The sequence below is a fragment of the Scomber japonicus genome, chromosome 7 (genome assembly GCF_027409825.1).
Source record: "Scomber japonicus isolate fScoJap1 chromosome 7, fScoJap1.pri, whole genome shotgun sequence".
Classification (NCBI taxonomy): Eukaryota; Metazoa; Chordata; class Actinopteri; order Scombriformes; family Scombridae; genus Scomber; species Scomber japonicus.
Window position 1 is genome coordinate 20,135,268 of NC_070584.1, and position 23,265 is coordinate 20,158,532.

Sequence of the window (23,265 nt, forward strand, 5' to 3'; positions counted from 1 at the left end):
TCATGAGCCGAGGCGCTCCTCCCCACCTGACAGTAACAGACGCACGTGCAGCTCACAAGCTCAAAGCGGCGTGTGTTACTCAGATAGCTGTTTTTGTCACGTCAGGCTCTGTGGCTGCCTCTGTGAGCAGCGCCCACTCTGACTCAGGGTTTCCACATGCACCGCTGCAGTCGACCTTGGCCGCTGCAGGGAGTTCAGATGTCCAGGAAACAGCCTTGGGGGTGGCGTCTGCGCTCCTGTCAGCTGAGTCAGAGTTTTGGCGACACAGGAAGGGGACACCAAATCTCTACCTAATCACCTTTTAAGCCCTGCACTCTGAAGCAATGCTAGCTTGGCAAGAAACCGAGTGGCCGGGTTTGAGCATGGGGCAGAGGGGGGTTGTAACAAGAGGGCCTGAGAGGGGTGTAACAGTGCCTCTGTTGTCTAATAGGCTTTATTGTTTGGTAGTGTTTACTTCAGGTAAGAGGCTTCTCTACACCCAACAAACAAACACTTTTATTCAATGTCATTTCGTACAAATGACATAGAAAACTTGATAATGACTCATGTTCTAGAAAGGTCGATTCCACTGCTAGGAGCCAGTAGGCACATTTAAAAAAAATTAGTTTATATATAGGCACCCTATCATGACAACGAAGCAGAGTATGTGGAATAAAAAAGATGATATTCCTGGTTGTGCTGCAACAAGTCTTTTTAGTCTTTAAACTCTTAAATACTGTTTTCAAATTTGACAGAGTGACCCAGAATATTAAAAAAAGGAAATATTTCATCTTTTAAAGAAATGTTTGTGCAGGTGATTATGCTCAGGGAATATAGGACCAAAGCAGTGATTGTGAAGTATACCCTCTCTCTGCTCTCCGAAAACTTTATTAAGGATTAATCACCTATTAACGACTGATAAGGTGTTAATACATTAAATTGATTTGTGGCTCAATTGTTTGGTATGTAGAGTAATTTATGAGAGGAAACTGTGAAGGGTCAGAATATGAAAAGTATGTGTGGTTAAATATAATTGAATGAAATGTGCCACCGTTGGTTTGTGGCAGCACAGTAATACCACAGGCTCACTGTACATCTGTATATACAGAAACAATGATGACCTAGAATCACTAATACTGTTGCATTAGCTCATCAGACCACCAGTGTTCATTGTTTACAGCATGCTGATTTTTTTTTTTTCATAAGCCCCGTGTTGTGACTCATTAGGAATTTTTAGCTGTAGCGTTTCTTTGTGGGCAGCTCAGTGCCACACCAGTCACAGAGATGCTCAAGACTCATCGCTGTTCCAGTTCTCCATCCTAAAGTTGTCAGGTAGCGTGCCTGAACTTGGGGTTCAGTGTGATTGTGTTTGTATGTGTGTTTGTGCACACAGCAGACTGGGAAGGATGCCTAATGGCGCCCTTGGCCTCAACTACAACGGATAATGCTGAGCTTGGACTCCAGCGGCTTTAAACAGACACAGCCAGAGTGAACGGGAACACTGTGAGGATGTGTTAATGTTAGTGTTGCTTTCAAAGCTGCAATCCATGAAACCTTCCACGCTTTCAAAGTCTACGGTAAAGATCAAAGAACATCCATATATATATAAATTGATTTTTTAATAATTAATCTGCATGTTCAAACTGGAAGTGTCTGCAGCTGCAGTTCCCACAGTAGCCATTAGACGCTGCCTCCAATAACAGGGCTTATGAAAAGGATTAAAAGAGTTTCACCTCAACACTCAGTTATAGAGGCTACTGCACCATCTTTGTCCAAATTTGAATTTTCTGGCTGCATAAAGAGCCAAAATACTCAAGAAGAAAATCCAAGCAATCCAAAACTTCTCATTATTAACAAAATAGGTGCCATCACGGACACTACACCAGTGTTTTTCTAAGATCGATGCTTCTAAAGCCTCTGTCCTGCATTACTCAGTGAGAGAGAGTAATTGTGATTGCAGCGGGGTGTGAATTCTTTTCTCAGTAAGTGAAGTCATGTTAACCAGCTGATCAGCCAAAGCCTGGACTGCTGCTGTGCTGGCAGGATGCCTTCCTGCTGATGAGTGTATCTGCCCACCATCTACCTTCTCTGGCAAGGCAGCTCCAACTGGCTAAATCAGACCTCTCACCCCTACAGACTCTTTGTTAGAAAGCTTTTACTGAGTTGTTTTTCACATTCTTTGTACACTTTCTTCTGCTGTTGTTGAGCATGTGTTTGATCTGTATCAAGTTTAATATTTACTTTATTCTTATAATAAAGTAATATTTTATTTTAGCAGTTAGGCACCTGACAGCACTGGTAAAGATCTTGTTCTGCAGATGGCGATGGTAGGCGTTGGTTAATGTCAGACGTGCATGGGCTGAAATGAATAATACAAAAGGAGTCTGTATGGACGGTTCACAATGAAAACCACGGTGCCTGTGTAATTTCTGCACAATACCAGTCTGAGCATCAGCATACAACATAAGATCTGTGTCAGTATACAGGATTATGTAATAGCAGCTGCCACGGCTGTCAGCATACAGCGCTGCCATTAACTTGACTTACACTCTGGTTTTATTGCAGTACCTTGCGTCATCCATACTTAGCCTGTAAGTCTGATGTTTGTCAGTGAGGTTCAACCCTCTGGGTGGCAGGTTTCACCAGCGACCATAAAATTGTGAACACACAACTAAACTAGCTGAGGAAATGAGGGCGATTTTTTTTCTCCCCCCCCGTCATGGCTGTGGCTTCTTCGTTTAGAGCGAGAAAAGGCGAGACTCTCTCTCTGACCCCTGACCTCCAGTCTGATCCCTCCCTACGTATGATGAGTCACTCCACCCTTCCCCTCGGCTTTCCGCTTTCAGGCCTTAGGAGCACACACACACACACACACACACACACACACACACACACACACACACACACACACACACACTGAACAGAGCAGCTGCAGTGTCTCAGCCGTCGGTGTGTGAGGCATGTTGATGTCAGGACAGAGGAGCTCTCTCTCTGTCTCTTAGTGCACTGGCCTCAGTGCCAGTTGCCCTTGTCTGGTTGGCTCAAGCAATGACGAACTGTGCAAAAGCTTTTTTTTCCCCTTTTTACTCAATTTTTATGTCACCCTTTATTTCATTCGCTCGCTCTGCTACACACATTCACTGCTCATCTGAAGTTCAGTAGGACAGCGTGGTTCCTCTGAGAGCCAGGAATGCTGGCAGGCAAGCAGATTTATGAAAAATAGAGGGGAGAAGAGCTGCACATGCTCTATAAACTCCTTTTAAGATGTGCTACTGGCCCTGAAACATAAATGTAAGGGATTCCCAGCATCTAAAAACTATACACACTGCCAAAACATGAGCTAAATGTTTCTTTCTTTGCCCTGAAAAACACATTTTACCGCCTACTCTGAAGCTAACCCAAAACACACTTGATTAGAGAAGGATAACCGTTTTTTAATTTTCCCTTTTTTAAGACATGGGCTGCTCTTGATATGTGTTCCATACCTGAGAGACTTCATCAAAGGGGAATCTCAGCTCACATGTGCAGGTCACTGTAATGACATTACTAAGCTGATCTGTGGTAAGAGACTCTAGAAATGAGGATTGAGTAATGTCCACAGCGGGGCCTTTGATCAGCGGGAGCGGTGTAATTTGCTCCGTGGAAAAAGGGATGAGCGGACCAGACTGTGAGTTATGATCTGCCGCAGAACAGCCATGCCGCATGTTTCTCAACTGACTGGTGTGTGTTCAGTCAGCTTTAACCTTTACAGCCAACAGGGCACATTGGTTAGTTTTGAAAAACATAACAGGAAATATGTTTTTGTGAGTGTTATCAGACACATAGTTCACCAGGTTCAGTGAGATTACACACAGTTTGTCCTGATGACGTCAGCGCTCAGGAATGATGACGTGCTTATCATTACAGTATAGACTGACTAAACACTTTGAGCTAGCACAAGATGGAACGCGATACAGTCAACAGGCGGAGATTACATTACATTTTTAAAAGAGATGTCCACAAATAACTGAAAAAAATATTTGACACTTAAAGTAAGATAAAAGAACATTAAAGGCTTTCTGCTTCATTACAACTTGAGTCTTTTTTATGGCTCCATATGGCTCCTATTAGTTATGATAACATTGTACCTTTCAAAAGAGTTGTTAAGATCTGGGAACGCAGCAACATCGGTACAGTGAGGTCTGACAGAGAAAGAATTTACTTACTTATCAGCTTGGGTTTAAACAAGCCAACAACCAGATTAACTAAACCACTTCATTTAGAGGTAAAACTGAAATTAGCACACTTATTTTAACATTCACATCTGTTTTGTTTGTCAAAAATTGAATGACAGTCTGACTCTTAAAGTTTCTTCAGTGTTATTCCTGTTATTCCAAAATGACATAACGAAGACCCAAGTTGCAATAAAGTCGAATTTTCCTACAAGGTGTCGTAATAACATACGTAGTGAAACATTTCCTACAGTACCAAGTATAATTTTCTCCCCAGGGCCGTCTTTGAGTTCAGCAAGTCACTCGACCTTTTGCGCTCGGGCTTCACTCAGAATAGCTCCTTCAGTGCCACAGTTCAGCATTTCCTGAGTGTATACTGGATCCGTGCCTGCATAAACTTTCCCTCTTCCCCTCACCCCAAATGTCCAGCACTGGCCCTGAGAGAGTGAGAAAAAAGGAGAAAAAGATGGTGTCTCCTCTGGACTAATGTCAGGAGAAGATTGTTGAAGACAGATTGGGACTGACAGTGACCGTTTGGGGAAAAGCAGCAAAAAAAAAAAAACCTAAACTGAACAGAAAGTGTGAAAAAGTAAAAAAAAGAAGCTGAGTTTATAACATTGCTTTGAGTTGATTTTGCTGACGCTCAGAGAGAAAAGGAAGAGGGAAGAGGGAGGAGGAGGAGGAGGACCCTGGTCGATGTGACTCCCCATCCTTATACGGTCACATGCAGCCCTGGCACGGACACACAGAGCCCAGTCGGGGGAAAACATGCTCATTTAGAGCTTACATAAACACACCGGCTCACAACTCTGAGCCTGCTCCCACCTCCTCCACCTCTTCTCCTCCTCTCAGGCCGGGCAAGGGAAGAGGAAGCGAAGGAAAAAGGAGAAGAACTCTGTGGAATTTGAAAGGGAGTGCATTAATACATTCCTGAGCTTTTAGTGCCCCTATTAGAAGGAAATGCAGCGCTGGCGGTTTAGAGGATGAGGATGGAAGGGGGTGGGCACAAGAACATATTTGGAAAAGTGACACTAAGAATTTATTTAAGGATATCAGACTTGTGAGGCAGACGCGGTTCCTGCTATGTGATACGTCACGGACCCACCTGATGTTAGTGACCTTCAGGAAGACATCAAAACAAATGAATCATCTGTGTGCATAACAACCGTCACGCTGTTATATTTTAGACTTTCTCACTTCTACTCATTATGATCCATGAGATGTGCAGTTATTAAGAAATAATGCACTATGCAGATCCTGTTCTTAGTCCATCTCATGCATTATTTTTCATAAGAGAATGGTCAAAGGCAGCAATCAAAATGTTTTAAATGATCATTTTTGGTAATAATAATTTATAATAGTGAGGAGTCTGCTTTTCTTTGATAGCTGTACAGTTATCCAAAAATATTGCACTTCTGCTGGCCAATCAGCCACAGTACAGTATAATGTTCAAAAAAGTATAAATGTGTTTAAAGCAGTGAATAAATGTTGGTTTTCTCTTTAGGAGACAACTACGATGTGTGTGCCATCTGCCTGGATGAGTACGAAGAAGGAGACAAACTCAGAGTCCTGCCGTGTTCTCACGGTGAGTCTGAACACTCCTGCATGCTCCATGATAGTTTATTTCCTGTCTGCTATCAAATAATGGTAAAAAAGAAGGAATTAATAAAACCTCTTAGGGAAACATTGTTCCCTGTATGCTTTTTGATTTGGATATTTGACATTGAGTAGATGACAAATACCCAGTTTGACTGTTTTTATAGCTTTTAACCAGAGTGAAATGCATTGTGGATGTTGAACTGTGACGTATGATTTGGTTGTTTAGAGTCAATTAACACTAAATCCACTTCTAGTTCAATCAATTCTATGTAAAAGTCACAATTGTTTTTTATTTTTGATTAAAGCCCAAAGATCTTATCTTGTTAGGCAAAGAAACAAAATAATCTGCTCACTTAAGAAGCTGCAACTTTTGTCATTTCTTAAATGATGAATCAGTTGTGAAAATAACTTTGCAGATCTAGTCATGAGGTCTTTGAATGATGATAAAATGAGGTGCTAAGTCGCTGTTCAATCAGAAACACTAACTTTTTCTTATTGCCTACAGCCTACCACAGCAAGTGTGTCGACCCCTGGCTGACCAAAACTAAGAAGACGTGTCCGGTGTGCAAGCAGAAGGTGGTCCCCTCTCAGGGCGACTCTGACTCCGACTCAGAGGAGGGGGAGAGCGGCCCTGATGAGAATGAGGAGGTGTCAGAGAGTACCCCGCTGCTGCGCTCCTTGGCCTCCACCAGCGCCCACTCCTTTGGCACCATGTCCGGAGGCTCACGCTCGGAGCAAGACCAGGAGTCCTCCGAGTACGAGGACGACGAGCTGGACAGCAGCGACAGCGAGGAGGAGGTCACCGTGGAGACCGTGGTGGTCCAGATGCAGCAGCCCTGCTCCGACGGCCACGACCACGACCAGGACCTGCTCCAAGCTTGACTGACTGTTGGCTGGCCTGATAGGTCAATAAACCCGCCCCCGCCCTCTCCAACCTCACAGCAGCAGAAACTTTAGTCGGGGGGCACGAAACCGATTCATCATCCGAGTTTTTTCCGTCACTGCTTAAAATACATCGTAATGTATCCTCCCTACAAGCTCAAAAATTTAAGTTTTATTTGAACACGATTACGGAGAAAGTGCTGATTTCCAGGTGTGTTGACAGGAAGTCAGTGTGCTTATATTAGCGGCTGCTTGGCAGGTGTGACAGGACTGATGATGCTGACGTACAGTAGACTGTTATACTGTACTCTCATCATAAAAAAAAAAGATGACACACAGATGAGCGAAAATCTCCCAAGACACAAGATCACACCTGACACAAAGTTCAGTAGAAATACTGTGTAAATAAAAAAAACTGTAGATCACCGTACATTTCTTCTTTACCTTTGATTATGTTTCTGTACATTCTTCAGAGAATGGGTAAGTTTCTTTACTTGTACATATATGTTCATGCTAAACTGACACACCTATGCAGCATCCTTTCTTTCTTTTTTGTAAAATTAAACTGACATCGAGCAAAGTATAGAAACATTTAAAAGCCACAGCGATATGGTTTTTGCCAATTTATTTCTAGCCTGGTGTAAAACAAGGAGACTTAAGATGCTCCTGTCCTGTGTTTTTTCGTGCCACGGTTTATCTGTTACATTGATTCACTCTAAAGAGAAACTGAAGCCAATCCAGCCGGTGCAACGAACGAACAAACGTGATCTCCATGTTGGGAAAAAAGGTGTGGAGAGACGGTGTAGTGGTGACTGTGTCTTCGCTGCCTGCTCCAGACCTATCACTTCATATAACACAAGCAGTTATTGGTTGATAGGCCTTATTATAATAATACACATATAACTGACCGTATCTCATTTAATACTGTTCATAGCAAGTATGCTCTCTTTTTTCATTACATGACTTCATTTATGTTGACAAATCATGTTGCCTTTTTCAGTTTGTATTTTGTCTTGTGTTTTCCTGCTCTGTTCTCAATATGAATTCACTTAAATAAAAATGAAAATGACACCTGACGACATTTCTCACGGCTTTGCGTCATTCCACTGAACAGCTGATCTGATACAAATCAACTCTGTCTAATTCAAGCATGGAAATCACGAGATGTCTACACTCATGTCAAATCTAATCAATTTCTCAGATACTGAGAGCAGTTTTAATACATGAGGCAACTTTCTGAAGTGGCCTTTGTGTGAAAGAGGAAAAACCACTTCAACTCTCATGAACATCACATGTGAAGCACAGATGCATGCGGCTAAAACCTCAAACCATCTACTTTGCTGACTCAGAACTAGTCATGAAACCAAAGTCCAATTACATTTTTTAAAAGTTAAATGATACGTCCTGTCTGTGTCAAGAAGGCTCAGATTACTGAGTACGTTTTCCTCTTGGTCTCAAAATTCAAATTCCTGAAATTCTTACACTTTATAAATAAAGAGAAAACCTGTTTGTATTTTAGTCAATTTCCAGTCAATTACTGAGTTAACCAGCTGCAGCTTTGAAAGAGCTTCTCATTTAACTCTGAAGAATGCAAATTAAAGCATTTGCCAAAATATTTTTTTAATAAAAGGGGGCAGAGATCAGGTGAAACACGACAAGAAAAGGACGGCATAAACTTATCTGGTTGGAATAAATTTATTTGATCTGTCTGTAAACAAGGTGATAAATCAATTTATGGCATTTCTTGGTTTTATGCATATGAAATCAGATGCATTAAAGAGACTGTATCCCAGATGTAAGAAAAAAAAAAAGTGGTGAGGAAAAAAGGAAATGAACATAAATCAGCAAACAGGACTTGAAACAGGTTTTTTTCTTCTTTTTTTTTTATATGAGTACACATATCTCACAAGGCCTAAACAGTGGAGCTGAAGCTAAAAAAAAGAAAAAAGAAATGACTCCTTAGTGGACAGTGGGTAATATCCATCTTACAACAGCAACAGATCTCTCTACATTATGGCACAGGATACACAGGTTCTGCAGTTTAAGTTTCGACAAGACAACCATTAACGTCTTCGTTGCAACCAATCCCATCATCTCCCATTGAGTGTTGTTTCTACTTTTGAAAGTTTTTCTTTTGTCAGTTGGACGTTACATTAGCAGTACTGAGCGTGGACAGACCATGTGATACCCCAGAGCTCAGTTGACTATAATAGAGTAAAAGGCAATTTATTCCACAGTTTTTGTAGTTGTCAACACAGCATGGGTTTGTACAAATGCAGGTTTGTTTTCTAAACATAAGAAAAAAAAACAATGAAATGAGATTTTAATTTTTCATCAAATACTCCCCCCCCATACCTCCCCTGTAGTTTAATTTCTTTTTTTTAAACCATAGTAAGCGTAACTGCCAGGTTAGTGTTTCCTTCATCAGAAAAAAAAAAAAAAAAAAAAAAAAAAATTAGTTAGCATTCATCCTTCACATGATTTAGAGCAACTGTATAAACACCCGAGCTTTGACTACACTTGGTCCTATAAAAAGAAAAAAAATTATTCAAACTGGACACACTTCAGATGGTTATATGCTGGGATATCTACTGTCCAAAAATGGCAGCCTTTTCAAAAAGAAAAAAAAAAACTAAATTAAAAAGAAAATATATTACAGGAGCTGGCAAACAAAAACAGTATTAAGTGCCTGAGCCGTTGTTACTGTGGAATGTCCATGGTGTTTCTCGTGTTGCTGGGGCAGGTCGTGATGACGTCATGGCGGTGGGGAGGAGGACAGGCTACCAGCATCTGGACGCCAACGCTCGCAATCGTTAACTCAGCCGATCCAAGTATTACCCCCTCCCTCCCACCCCATCCTGCACATGCTATCCCCCCCCTTTTAAAAAAAAAACAAAAGGGTGTTGAGGACAGAGCAGTAAGAGAGGAGGGGGTGGGGGGGTTAAAAGAAGAGAGTGGAGGTGAAGTGTTTGAAGATGAGTGCTTCATGAAGTTTGTAGTGTTGCCTGTTTTTGAGCAAACAGGATGAGGAAACCAGGGGGAAGGAGGGAGGGGGGCCTGAAATTTTTTTGGCAGGAGGATGTGTGGTAGTGCTGGCTGGGTGGAGTACTGGAGGGTAAGGGAGGGATGTGGGGGGGAGGGGGGGGACTAAAGTGGACTGATGTATGCATGCAGTCTCCTCTCCCAGACATGATGGGAGGGAAAAGAAAAAAAAAACTAAACTAAAAAGAAAGAGGAAGACATGATGAGCTTGGTTACCACTCAAGTGCTCCAAAGGCATCAGCTGCTCGGGTGGAGGGAGGGGGAGGGAGTGTATGAGATTGAGTTCGGGCACCATGACAGAAAGAAAAGAAAGACATACCTACTTCTTCAAATTGACGCTATAGCTTTCATTGTCCGAGTTTTTGGCCAGATTTTTTTTATTTTTTTTAACTTTTTTTTATTTTTTATTGCTGGTCTCGGTTAAAGTACAGATTTGTCATGACATCCTGTTAGCAACATGCTCATCTTTGCTATGGATCAACTTATATAGTGCTTAAAAAAAAGGTGAGGGGAGGGGGATAAGGAGAAGAAGAAAAATACACAGCGCAAGTAGTGTGTTGAGAGGGGGGGGTGGGTTAGGGGAAGATGACAAAAATAAAAAGGGGGATAAAAAAAAAGAAAAAAATTGAGGAAAAGAGAAGGCAGAAAAAGAAAAACTACCAACTAGGACTGGAAGTAGTGATGAAATGCAACAGGGTGGTAGGGTGAGCTGCTAGGTGGCTGGGAACAGGCTGCTTTAGTATCCGGACTTCCTCAGGTACTCAGCCATCATAAATGCTTTCTTGTTGAGCTGCCCTCCATGGACACCTTCCTTCCCCATGACAAAAACCAATGCTGGAGTACACAAAGGAAAAACAAAACAAAAATAAATGAACAGACATGATGATAGCAGGGCTAGAAAAGAAGAAGATACTTGTATTTTTTTAGATTATTTTTTTATTGCCACCTTGCTAAATGTTGGGCTACATAGATGAAGACAGAGCCTGGACTCTGCGCTGTGTTAGAAATGCTCCTGGGATTTTTGTTTTTTTTATTTTTTTATTTAAATCGGGACCGTTCGGGAAACATAGGCTTGACAGTAATTTGCTTTGCTTTTCTTTTTTTTTTTAATTACTTTTGAATTTTGTGTTTTTTTGTTTTCCTTTTTATTTCTTTTTTCCCCCTCTCCCTCAACTTAACACCACTTAAGCTACGTCAAAACTAAACTAAAACCCTGAATCCCTCAAGTATTTTGCCATCGAGTATGCCTTCTTATTCAATCCGCCTCCATGGACCCCTTCTTTGCCCATTACCAAGACCAAGACTGAAAGAAAACAGACAGAAAAGGGACACTTAGAGAAAAGGTGCGAAGATCACACAAGTGGAAAAAAAATAAAAAATAGCACAGAGCCAAAAGCAGGCAGACGAACTTGACAACTACGAAGGAGGACATGGGCACAAAAAAAAGCTAAGCAGCGCTTTGGAGTGGCGGCCGTATCAAACCCAAACATTCATTTTCTTCTCGGTGCTGCTGCGGGCGAAACAAACGACACATCTCACATTACAGTAAGAAGACAGAGTGAGTACAGGAGAATAAATGTGAAGGATGCATGCAAAGCTGCGTCAGTCTGTACACCTGTGACAACTTTATAACCGGGTGGAGTCTCCAGGTGAAGCTCTCAGATGACTCCGCCTCGATCGTTCACACAAAATGAACTTTTGATCATTGATTCATTTCAGTCGTTGTTTCCAAGCAGAAATGTCAAATGTTTGTAATATTGGTCATATGACTTATATATATCTTCAGGTTTTGACATCAACATGGAATGTAAGAAATGTTTCATGTAATTTTTCACATTTCATGGACTAAACGATTAATCGAGAACATAATCAGTAGATTAAACTGATCATGACAACTACTGGTTGCAGTCCTTTAGTTATGACATACCAATCTTGACTGAATAGACTTGCTGCTTAATTCAGATTTATCTCTTAAATATCAATATTTATGTAATAATGAGGCAAAATATTGAAGTTCAAAACTAAAGCCTCGAATAGTTTGATCACATTCACATAACTGATGATGATCTTTAACGTATTGTGTGAAAATCTCATCTAAAAAGCACAAATGTTAGTTACCATCATTTACCAGCTGATCATGATGTATTTGGTCAGAAACACTTCAACAAATGCACCCTGAACAGGAGGTAACTTTGGGTTCACTAGTCCAAAAGACGGCTGCTAATCAGCCACTTTCTGCTACATTAGTACCACATCCAAACTAGACCTTGTTTTAAGTGTCTGGTGATGTTGGTGATGATCTCCCTGTTGGTATTCCTGACGTTACTGGACTCCACTTCAAGAGTCTAGTTATTTAAAAATCATATAATTAGTGATTGAGTAGTAACAAAGCACCGTGTCAGCAGCAAAGATCAGGAAAGTGAATGCTTCTACTGACTACTTATCAACCATCACTAATGTAGCACATATGCAGATACAGCAGCATGCTTGTGGTACCTCTCCTCAATACATGTAAAACTTAAAGTGCCTGAATACATATTTTTAAAACCAGAAACAGGAGTGGAAGCGTGTGAGCAGGGGGAACAGATTCATACTTTCAGGGGTGAGTTAACCAGGAAGGAAGAAGATGCATGCAGTTCAAGGAAAGGTTTTAGGAAATTCTCTGGACCTCGTGTGGAGAATGAGAATCCGTTTCAGTCTCACCTGTAAAGCTTTAGTAGACTGGGAAGACTGGGAAGCATGGAGCGTTGGGGCCCATACAGGCAACATGAAATCTGGCACAACTCTTAGGCAAGGGACTGAACTTTGAGTTCTTTCAAGTTTACATTCCTAACATGAGAATTTATGGCTGTAACTTCTAAATATGTCTAATTTCATTGTGCTAAGAGTATTTACAGTCATTTGTTGTGAAAAATATGTAAAGGTGCTATGATTTAACACATTAGAACATAATTAATGCATTAAATTTGATACCTACTGCAATTTCAATGCATTAACTGACCAAACATTTCACACTTTAAGCACTTTATCTACAAAACAGATGTAAATGGAGCTTGGGGGTTGTTAAATAAACCTGCAGGGAGAATCCAACTAATGACATCAAAAAGAGACTCAGTATATTTTACCTTGACATAATGGACAACTTAATTTGAATTTTTATTCCTACTCTGTAATATTTAGCTCAGATACACTTGTTCCCCATCATAAATCATTAAAAATATCATCCTATCATTCACAAATGCCTGAACACCTGCAAGCATCATCATATATTGAGGAAAGGTGCATTTGTCTATCCCACATGCACAGACAACACAGAACTTTAAAAAGTGGCACTTTTAAAAACTAAAGTGCACTAAAAATCAAAAAGCAGGCTACGGTGGCACTTTAGCACTACTAAAAATGTACACGGCTAACAATGACACTGAACACAGCACTCACCTTTGCCGGCTCTGCCTACAGAAACGTTGTATGTTGGCTCTCCTCCTTGACTCTTCGTCCGGATGTCCATTGTCCAGTCGCCGTCAATTTGGAGGCTGTCTCTGATTACGGAGCACTTTTTATTGCCCAAGGTCAGCCCGTTGGTGAAGAATGCCTCGCGGTCCTTTCCTATTAACACGTCGATTTCTTCAGGCTAGAGGAAGACATCAAGAAGTTAGACATGTGTGCATTACTTTCAATGTAATCTTAATGCAAAGTGTGTGCATTCAGCTTTTTCTTCTTCATCAAACACTTGTCTTTGCTCACGCTGATCATATTTATTGTTCATTTGTCTTGTGTAGGTGCTGTGAAGCCTTCTGAGACCATTAATTCAAATCCTCTGCCTCTCAATTTTCTATTTTAACTTGCAGTACCATTAAAAAGTACTAAACACAACCCTGATTGAAGTTTGTGTCTTATATAGAGAGCAACGAAAATTAGTTTTAATATCTTCAAATTTAGAGTGATTGTTACATTTTTTCATTCATATAAATATTAAATGAATGAAAATCAGGACAGCAAAAATGTGTTCCCATTTCAAAGTTTCATATTAGGCTGCTGAGAAGTTATATTTATGTTGATATTCCACTGTTATTTAGAAGCACTCCTGCATCCCTTAAAGCAATGTTAAAAACTGATCTGTTGAAGCCATTATCCCACAACATAAATTAAGTATAAAGCTGCCTTTGTAGACAAAATGTGTTGGTTGATTTTTATTAAAAACTAAATCGAATGTAAAAAAAAAAAAAAGAAAAAAGTCTGTTGCACCTCAACACCTCACTCCTACACAGCATAAACTCACCTGCAGCCCTGCGCTGTGGTTCTTAAAGAAACATCAAGTTATATGTTGCTTAAAAAGCTTTGCTAACCATGCAGTGGAAAGGTTGGGACTCAAAATGCAGAAAATTAGAACAAGGGGTCCACTGGTGGTTGGTTTTTGGGGTGCACTTTAACAATTTCAGGAATTTATTGTGCTCATTTTACTCTCTGAAAACACAAAATGCTTGGCAGGAGATTAGGTGTCTCAAGATTTTCGATTAATGCGTTAAATAATACATAGATATTTAGATACATTTACAGAGTGAGCTGATGAGTATCATTTGCAGGCCATCTTTGAATCCACTCATTGCTGTGAGTCAAATAGTGTAGCGTGTACTTTTGAAGCACCTGTTTACATCACTCCAAGTGTAACACCTACTCTTTAAAATAAATGCTTTACATACATTTTGACTAGATAAGCACATCCTGATCCTGTAAGTCTCATTTCTTTAAAATATACAGTGGACTCCTGCATATATCAAATATAACTACACATTTTAAAAAAGAGAAAAGGGGGGAAAAAAGGGGGGGGGGGGGGACTACAACTCTGCTGGAAAGGATATTTGTAAGTCAAATGCAGCAAGGGACTGCTTCTGTAACCGGGCAAGATGGTGAGTACAGATATGATGAACTTCAATTAACAGGAATGTACTGTTCATTGACTCATCGAGAAGGAAAATGTAACTCCAGTCCAAAGCTCCTGTAATAATTAAAATGTTGGTGATATGTTATATTCTCTGGTCTTTTTGTGAGAAATAACTTTTTTCTATTTAACAAAATGTTATAAAAAATGGTGTTCAATTTTTTAAAGTAAATTAACATTCAACATTACTTCAAATCAGGCGATAAATATGTAACACAATCTTGCAATCAGGCATGGTGTTAACCTTATTTAGTCTTTTTTAAAAATGTATTATTCTGTTCCCAGTTGCTCAAGACTTAAGATATCCAATCTTAGCAGGTTAAAAATGTGTATTAAGTATTTAAAAAGGAACAGCTGTCTGCATTACATGGTAGTCCTGAAATCTCAGAGGCCCACTGCAGCTAACAAAAACATTATGCTGAGAAAACAGCTAGGCTTTCACTACTGCTAATATCCCACTTTGTTCACACTACTGCTCATAGTTACACAAATTATATTCTAAATCACCATACTGTTATTAAGAGTATATATAAAAATGGAGTCATTATTGATCCAATCTGCAGAACAAAAGGCGTCGCCCCTCAACTCCAGAAGTGCACAGTCATAGCACACACACACCAAACCCTTCAGGAGGAAAAAAAAGGTAACTCAAAAGGACTCCCTCTTCTTGGTAGGATAATGTTAGCATTGAGAACTTAGCTGTGTGTCTGTGGTGCGTTTAGCTTATTAAATTAATTATTTTTTCTACCGACATGAAATGTGTACCGCAGTTTCTACACATTTAACATGCAACTTGCTGCATTCCGCCGACTAACATGTGGCAAGTTTAATAGGCTACACCAGGCTGGCTAGTCCTGATAGCAAGCTGCTAAAGCAGTTAGCTTTGGCTTCATACTGGTCAAGAAAAAACAAAATTGTGCATTTATTCATCTGGCGTCTTCAAAGAATAGCGTTACTCAGCCCGAGCGGACACTCCCCACACCGAATATAAGCGACACACTCGCTCATAGTTCATCCGCCTGTAGCCTCTTCTTACCAAACATGCTCGACAGAATGCCAAATATATACAACATGTTTTGAGATCACCGGCACACAAATATTTAAATTACTGACAAATAATTTATTTAACAAGACAAAATGGAGGCTCAAGGAAAGCGAAGGACAAGAGTCTTTAGCCAACGCCAAGTAAGATTTATGTAAAGGCCGCAAAAAGACTCGGGTGTTCGTGTTGTGATTTAATTTTTGTGTGTAATGAAATCGTTTTAAAATGTTCAGATTTTGACTGCTGCTGAAAAAAGCTGTCTTGTGGCTACACTGTTCGTCTAGCTCCCATGAACAAAAAAATGAATAACAGGGGAGTGTATCCGCCATCTTGGAAAATAAGGGGCGGTAGCGGCGGCGCTCCGATTCACAGAAGACGGATAAGAAAAAAAAAAGAGTGTAAGTAGCTGCATGCCAGCAAGTCAAGAACGCGTGCGAGCGCCGCTAACGCTGCGCTATTTGCGTTAGCTAGTAACGATATTCCAACGGCTGATGCCCGGCCTGATTCCAGCTAATCAGCGGCAACGTTACCCTGCTCAGCACTACTGCATGGGCTATTGTCTGCTTAAACAAGATTACGAAGCCATTTTGCAATACAAACGACACAATACACGAGGAAATATTTCATAAGTGTATATGCTTACGATAAATTACTGAAATTAAGCCCCCTTATCTGACCGGTATCGCAAGGCTAGTTAGCGTTGCTAGGTTAGCTCTTTTAGCTTGAGTTCGCGGTACGGCTTGGGTTAGCGCCGGCGGCCATTTCTTGGACAAATAAATCCACAAGTCTTAATAGTACAAAGTAGGTCCTATTTTCTAGGAAGTTGTACAGTGGTTATAGTACATGTTAAAAAAGCAACGCCGTATACGTTCCAATGCATGTTGTGTGCGACCACCAGACACCATGTGTACCACACCGCTTGCCTTATCCTCATTCAACAAGGCCTGGCGATGCAGACAAACGCACCGGCGTGTAAAATGTACAATTCCTGTCCCTGTGTTAACGCAAGACTATGAAACACGGAGTATACTAACCGTAATGTTGTTAAAGGTACCGCCGGCGTGTGATGCCCAGACGTATTTGGCGTCCGTGTACCCAACAATGGCCGCGTCCTGGCAGCTGCCGTCAGCCATCAGGTTGTCCACGTAGCTTTGCCAGGACATGTTTGTGAAATTAGTTCTAAGATGAAAAAAAGTACGTTGGGTCAAAGTTAGATCACAGGCGTCTCTTGAGCGACGAAGAAACAGCGAGGAAGCTGTATTTATCGGTGGTTTAACGGGCCTCCAGCAAGCAAAACCCCCCCGGCTCCGTCACGTCCCGGCTTTCTTCTGGTCTAGGCAACGAAGAGAAGCCGCTGCAATCGGACAAGCGCTTGGGTGTAGTCCTTAGAAAATCACTCCGCGAGGGTGGTTGTTTGCCGGCTGCTTCATTGCATAATATATTAGGCGGCGGAGGAATACGTTCATGGTGCCAATAAGCAAGACAGCCTATTTTTTCTCTGGTACATCAAAGATTTTTTAACTTGTCCATCCTATGTAGAGTATATTTTTTAATTAGTGACTTTTTTGAAGGTGAAACCAGTCAAATATACACCTATAAGTCTGAACAGCCCTTAATTTGCAAAGCAGAATTTAGTAATTGTTTCAGGCTGAGGTGAATTACATTCGGTTTTGCCTCATGATGATCATTGAATTAACATCATTTTACCACCTCTTTTTAGTAAGGACGAACTCACGTGGTCATTTACTATACTTCACATCACCGCAGTTTTATTCAGTTCTTGAGTTAAGATTAATGTAAGGTTTGCTTTAATCAGCACAGCACATTTATCATGAGCTTACCCACAACAACTCAAGTCATTATTTATGTGTTGTTGTTTTTTTACTTTTACCTGACAGGTCAGAATTTCCCGGGTCACTCCATTATGCACTGAAAGGAATGGAGCACCCAAAAATGGTCACTAGCTCTTCACAGGGCAAAACACACTGGGGCAACCATACATTCTCATTCATGCTGATAAACATTTTTGAATCCTTAAACAATAGCCATGGGGCTCATTGCCATCCTAAGCCTTGTGTTGGAGAGAGGCTATATTTCCATATAAGTGTGTAAGTTTACATTATAAGCATAGCTGACACTCCAGTGTTACAGAGAGTGAGCTGCAGGAAGGTAGTATAGTTTATGAACAGCTTTTTTTGTTGAGTGAGCTACCAGCCATTTTCATCTGGGATTTGTTTATGTCTGGAATTAGCCTCATTTAAGGGGAAATTGCTTATCTGAAAATATGTTTGGTATTATTTACACTAGTTGTTAACCTTTCTCCAACTTCAATACTTTATTGCCTCAACAAAGTACTCTAAAACCTCAGGACATCACACACAGTAAGTACACTAAGACATATAACAAGTGGTAAAAAACAATAACCCAATAACCTACTAAAGTCAAACAATAAAACCTCTAAGCATAAAAGAATAATATAGTAATAATAATCAATAAAACAAGCATTCCCATATCAATGCTGTCAGCTTCACAAACCAATATTGATGAATAGCACTGGGTCCCAACCTTTTTTGTCTTATAGCCAAGCAATTTCTATATGGCCCCTCAACACAGTTCAACTAAAGAAACCCATCTCATATTTTTTCAGTTTAATAGTTTGTAATCTTCTTTATCTTATTTGTTCTTAACTTATTTTCATATCATGTTGAAACTACTGATTGACTGATTGATTTCCTTTTCTTTTTTTCCAATTTTATATATAAAATAAAACACTACCTTTGCCAGGACAATGAGTGCTTACATATAAAGTCAGGATAACACAGTAAAGCCCTAAGGCTTATTTCCGTTGGTTGTTGGTTTGTTGAGATGATGGCATCCCTTTGGGAATGCTAGTTTTATTTATTTATATATTGATGTTTAGTATTGATAGTATTGTATATGTACCATTACAGTATCCTATGGACAAGCATAATAATGATGGCCTCTGGGTAAGTGCTGTTGCAGAACTTGGTCACCCTACTTCTCCTACATGATAGGCTGAGCTTGTATAAGTGCCAGAACTTCCTCAAGAGCACCCCCATAAGACACTTAATTGTTAATGAATTTTTATCTGTTGCTAGATCAAAGCTGTGACTGTGACTCAGGCTATGCACTGACTATATCTGTGTTTGTGTTTGCTCCATGGAGACCATTAATATGGGTGCCACATGACTTTTTGCTATCCTTTCTCCCTCTTTCATCAGTGTGTACTAACTGTAAAATTAGATTAATACAAAGACAAACTGTAGATTCAGAAAGGTTCATATGTTTAATTGTTTATCTGAAAAGCTGCACTGCTTTTCTTATTTTGGGAATTTATGACTAATGTTCAACCAGGGATGTTTTTTTTCCTATTTTCTAGGTGCCTAGGCTCTTTTTCAGAGCAGTGCACACTTGTTTAAACTTATGTAGTAGTACAAGTCCCACTTTTACTGGGTGGATGTACAGGAACAAATATAAGCTAGGCACCTTGATTAATAGCAAATTAACCACAGTTAAGGAGTACAGGATTTAATCACTGCCCAAATCAACCAGTCTCTCAATGAGGTGATACACGTAGAAAACAGTCATGCTCAAAGCCTCACTACACACTACTACACATCTGTAGACTTTGGCAACAGCTAAATCTAATACACTGTCACTGGAAGAATCATTTACACTCAGACTGGTGTAAGTGAAAAACATGACAGCATTTCCAGGCCCGAAATTTCTGTTTAGGACCTTTACTGAGCTGTTTCAACTTTAGTCAGTTCATGTTGCACAGATACTGCAGGAATGAATTTTTACAAGCCACAAACACAGCTTCCTTCATCTGAGTCTTTTTCAAGCTCTACATCATGTGACAGTTTTATTTCTGTGTAGAAACTTCCAGTGAATCCTCTCCCTCCCTGCTTGTTCAGAAATGAGTGCAGAAAAAGTTACTAATTGACCAGGCTAAAGGAAGTGAGCGGCACACACAAAATCCTTTTCAATCAGCCAGCCACACCCGTATCCTATTCTCCCATTGGATGCCGTCAGTTTCCATGGCCACCTCTGTTTTGTACTTTTCTTCTGTCAAAATATTACCACTCACAGTCCAACCACTCAGCCCGTGCATGAGTCATGGAGATGCAGAAAAGGGATAACTTGTTTGCTTTAGAAGTAGCTCGGTTTTGGTCAAGGCTATTAGCATTCAGCATATTCATCATAACAGCTGGATAACACAGCGATAAACACAGCAAGAGCTCCCTGATTTTTCGTCAGGCTTGCTCTGATTTCTTTTTCTTTTTTGCAGATTCATGGTTATATTGTTTTTCCATGCACTGATTTTAAGGCACAGTATTTTGTGATTAGCATTTGTTCAAAGGTTTTAAGATAAGAGGGAAAGTGAGTAAGTTGCAGTTTTAAATTTTCACTGAACTCACTGATATCTGTATTTGACAAACTGATAAAACACTTTATAACATTCAGTGTTAATGTGCATACTGACACCTGGCTCAGCAAGCAGATACCATGTCCCTGGTGTTGATTTACAACATGAAGTGCATGTTGCCTTGCAGCAGATTGTCCTTTCTCCCATCTTTCTAAAAGTAGAAAACCCTGTGAGTAAAATGAATGCAGAAAGTAATTAATAGTGATTCAATTTCACTCAGATTAAAGTTTTTGAAAGACCAAAGCTATACCGATATACCTGCACTGAAGCTGCTGACAGCCAGCATTTTCGCCATTATGGCCTGTGACACCATAAAACAAGGACATGCATACTTGTGATCCCCTGTCACACGCTACATATACAGGGTGGTGAACAAGTCAACTTTTGTGTGGTGTAGCCTGAACACAATTCAGGCCAGTTTTTCAATTGGATAAAATTATTTATTCATGACCCCAGTTCACTTTTTGTCTTTCATAGCAGTATAAGTTGGCCTATTTTTAACTTCTATAAGACGCTCAAAGGACAACTTGCTTTGGTGTATTTTCAATAAGACATATCACTAAATTGAAATTGTTTTCACTCCATGTCACGACTGCCTGGACGTATGAGTCTGTGCTCAAATCACACCATCTTGGCATTTATTTTTCATTTTCATCAATTTTGAACTAATTTGAGTTAAAAATATTAATATATTAAAAATATATTAAAAAAATATTGACTTTTCTGCCGATATCCGATATTCCCCAACTCTTAATTTCCGATATAGATATCACCCGATACCAATATATGCAGGCTTTTTACACTAAAACTGTTACGGTAACAACATAACATATATCCTATTTTATTTTGATGCCCCACTGGATGCATACGTAAATGCATAATGGTTTTCTAAATGTAAACACTGTCTGTAAAATAAGAGAACAACTTCAACTTAAGTTATGGAAAAAAGTGCCAATATGGCACTGCCATATTTATTATGCTGCTTTGCAGTCATTGCAAATTACAAATTTACTATCTGTAGGACACACTTGGAAATAGTTCCAAACCACAGACATAAGCCCCGTTTCTGGAGGCTTGACCTTTACAGGAACGTCCTCTCACTTGGTCTTCTCAGCTGTTGTGTCTCCACAGCAGAGTAGGGCTGTGTTGTATTTTGGGTTTTTTTCAGAAGTTACGTTGCATCTTGGGTAATTTGAGTGTGAGTAGTCAGCTCTTGATGCATACTCCGCATTTCTGGCGAATCTAGTAAACCATCCGGGAACTTCTCACGTACTCTAAATCGCATACTACGCAGTTGAAACACACTACATACTTCAAATGACGTCAGAGTTAGTACGAGTAGTAGGAAATTATGCGGTTTCGAACAGACCCTAGGACCCAGATAGGACCCACCAGCATAGACATATATACGTCTATGCCTACCAGGCTCTGACGGTGATGTCACAGAGGCGACTCGCCGAAAAAACAACACAGAAAATAACAACGAGGAGGTAAACCTCGTTTCTGGTTTGTGTGTTCGTGTACATGGTGGTGGACGCTATGAACTTGTTAGCCACAGTTAGCCACGGTTAGCGACCATAGAGTTAGCGACCCACGGGTCTAGGGTGTTGTTGTTGTTTTACGTCATCAAGTGCGCGCCGGTAAACCTCCCAAGCTGCGTTCATGCAGACTTGGAAATGCTGAAGCCTACAGAACAAACATTGGTTATAAAAACCCGATACCAATACTTCCTGATATTACATTTTAAAGTAAATATCGGCCGATAATATCGGAGGGCTGATAATATCGGACATCCCTAATTTGAGTGTGTTGATCTCTGTATATTGCCCAAGGTGAGTGATGCTGCTAAATAAAAAAATGTATAAAAAGGAATTCTGCATGTTAGTCCGTACAGGTTTGTAGAGCTTTATCAGTGTGACTGCCGGTTTTTACAAAACAAATCTCGACATAACGGTCATGATATAAAAGAAATTGAGCTTTCCATTGTCATTCTTTCCTTGAGCAGCTTGGGTGCAGTGCATTAAATATTGAGCAGCAGCAGGTAGTAAGGATGGAGCGCTGGTGATGCTCTGCTTCTAGAAAATGTCTCCTCTCTGCTCACCAGGTCTCCGGCCTGTCACACACAAAGGAAATCAATAGCAAGGCTGAGGGAAAACAAAGGAGGCACATGTCTTCCCTATTTAAGAGATACAGTGGAAAATCTTTGACAAATGAGGTGTCAGAAAATAATTCCAGAGGCTCCTTAAAAGATATATGTTATGAGTGTCACTTGAAGAATGTTCATAAACGAGATTTACTCAATAAGGTCAGGGCAGAGCTGGATAAACACCATCATCATTTGATAATATAGTATCTATTGTTTATAGCAACTTGGGTTAAAACATGTGACAGTCAGACTCCAGCAAACTTTGCCCCATGAGAGAGGTCAGTGTGGGAGATCAAAGGTGGTCCATCTGCACAGCCTGCATTTGTTAGACACAGCAGGACATACAATCAGGCAGTCTTTTCAGTGGCAACCCTCTGGCCTTGCTTGTACCCTCCCACATCTGTGTAATGGATCAACACCACCATTGATCATTGCTGCTACGCGTGGATGTTACACACACATGCAAATAACATCTGAAAAGCACATGCATACATTTTCTCATATCAATAGACATGTAATATGAGGATATGCAAATACACACAGTGCAGACCCACCACACACACACACACAAGGTGAGTAATACTGTTACGTAAACAGTATCACTCTGTTACTTAACACAGGGGGCAGTGGGTTAATGTGAATTTGAATAGTGATGATGTATCCAGAAAGACACGCCTGCAATGGACAGAAGTGATGAACTACTAATAACACAGCCTTGAGGGAAAAAAAGACTGATTATCCCCTCCATGGAGTTATTTACAACAATAATAATACAAGTATCAGAAGGTATTTATCACTTATACACTTATCTTTACAAATGCTAAAGTGCACTTTTAAAAAATCTGAGCAATAAATCCATCAGATTGTGTGTATGCTCCCAGAAATGAGTAGTAAAAGCACTTCCTCAGTGCCTCAGCTGCTCTGCTATGAAACACAGTCTGTCTTGTTGTTTCCTGTTCCTCCTCTGGTTTGTAA

General features: G+C 40.2%; 2 protein-coding genes across 5 annotated transcripts in view; one reads left to right on the plus strand and one right to left on the minus strand.

The window, feature by feature from the left end:
* rnf13 (ring finger protein 13) overlaps positions 1 to 7,747 on the plus strand; it is a 40,233-nt gene extending 32,486 nt beyond the window's left edge. For all 3 annotated transcript variants that reach the window (XM_053321728.1, XM_053321727.1, XM_053321729.1), the window contains 2 exons: positions 5,695 to 5,775; positions 6,295 to 7,747. In XM_053321728.1, the coding sequence (XP_053177703.1) occupies positions 5,695 to 5,775; positions 6,295 to 6,671 (458 nt within the window). In that variant the 3' untranslated portion in view covers positions 6,672 to 7,747. The remainder of the gene's footprint in view (positions 1 to 5,694; positions 5,776 to 6,294) is intronic.
* Positions 7,748 to 8,788: 1,041 nt separating this feature from the next.
* Positions 8,789 to 17,024, minus strand: pfn2b (profilin 2b). Of its 2 annotated transcripts, none has more exons than XM_053321730.1 (3): positions 16,729 to 17,024; positions 13,152 to 13,344; positions 8,789 to 10,547 (listed from the first exon to the last, which is right to left on the minus strand). In XM_053321730.1, the coding sequence occupies exons 1-3, from the start codon at positions 16,855 to 16,857 to the stop codon at positions 10,450 to 10,452; spliced, it is 420 nt and encodes a 139-aa protein (XP_053177705.1). In that variant the 5' UTR covers positions 16,858 to 17,024; the 3' UTR covers positions 8,789 to 10,449. The 2 variants fall into 2 exon arrangements, with proteins under 2 accessions (XP_053177705.1, XP_053177706.1); XM_053321731.1 differs by lacking the exon at positions 8,789 to 10,547 and adding an exon at positions 10,875 to 11,016.
* Between the last annotated feature and the right edge of the window lie 6,241 nt (positions 17,025 to 23,265).

Excerpts from the sequence above, each read along its gene's own strand:
- pfn2b (XM_053321730.1), bottom strand. The coding sequence starts at position 16,857 with ATGTCCTGGCAAAGCTACGTGGACAACCTGATGGCTGACGGCAGCTGC. Across the intron at positions 13,345-16,728 it reads GTACCTTTAACAACATTACG|CCTGAAGAAATCGACGTGTT; the intron begins GTTAGTATACTC and ends GTCTTCCTCTAG. Across the intron at positions 10,548-13,151 it reads TGTAGGCAGAGCCGGCAAAG|CATTGGTTTTTGTCATGGGG; the intron begins GTGAGTGCTGTG and ends TGTGTACTCCAG.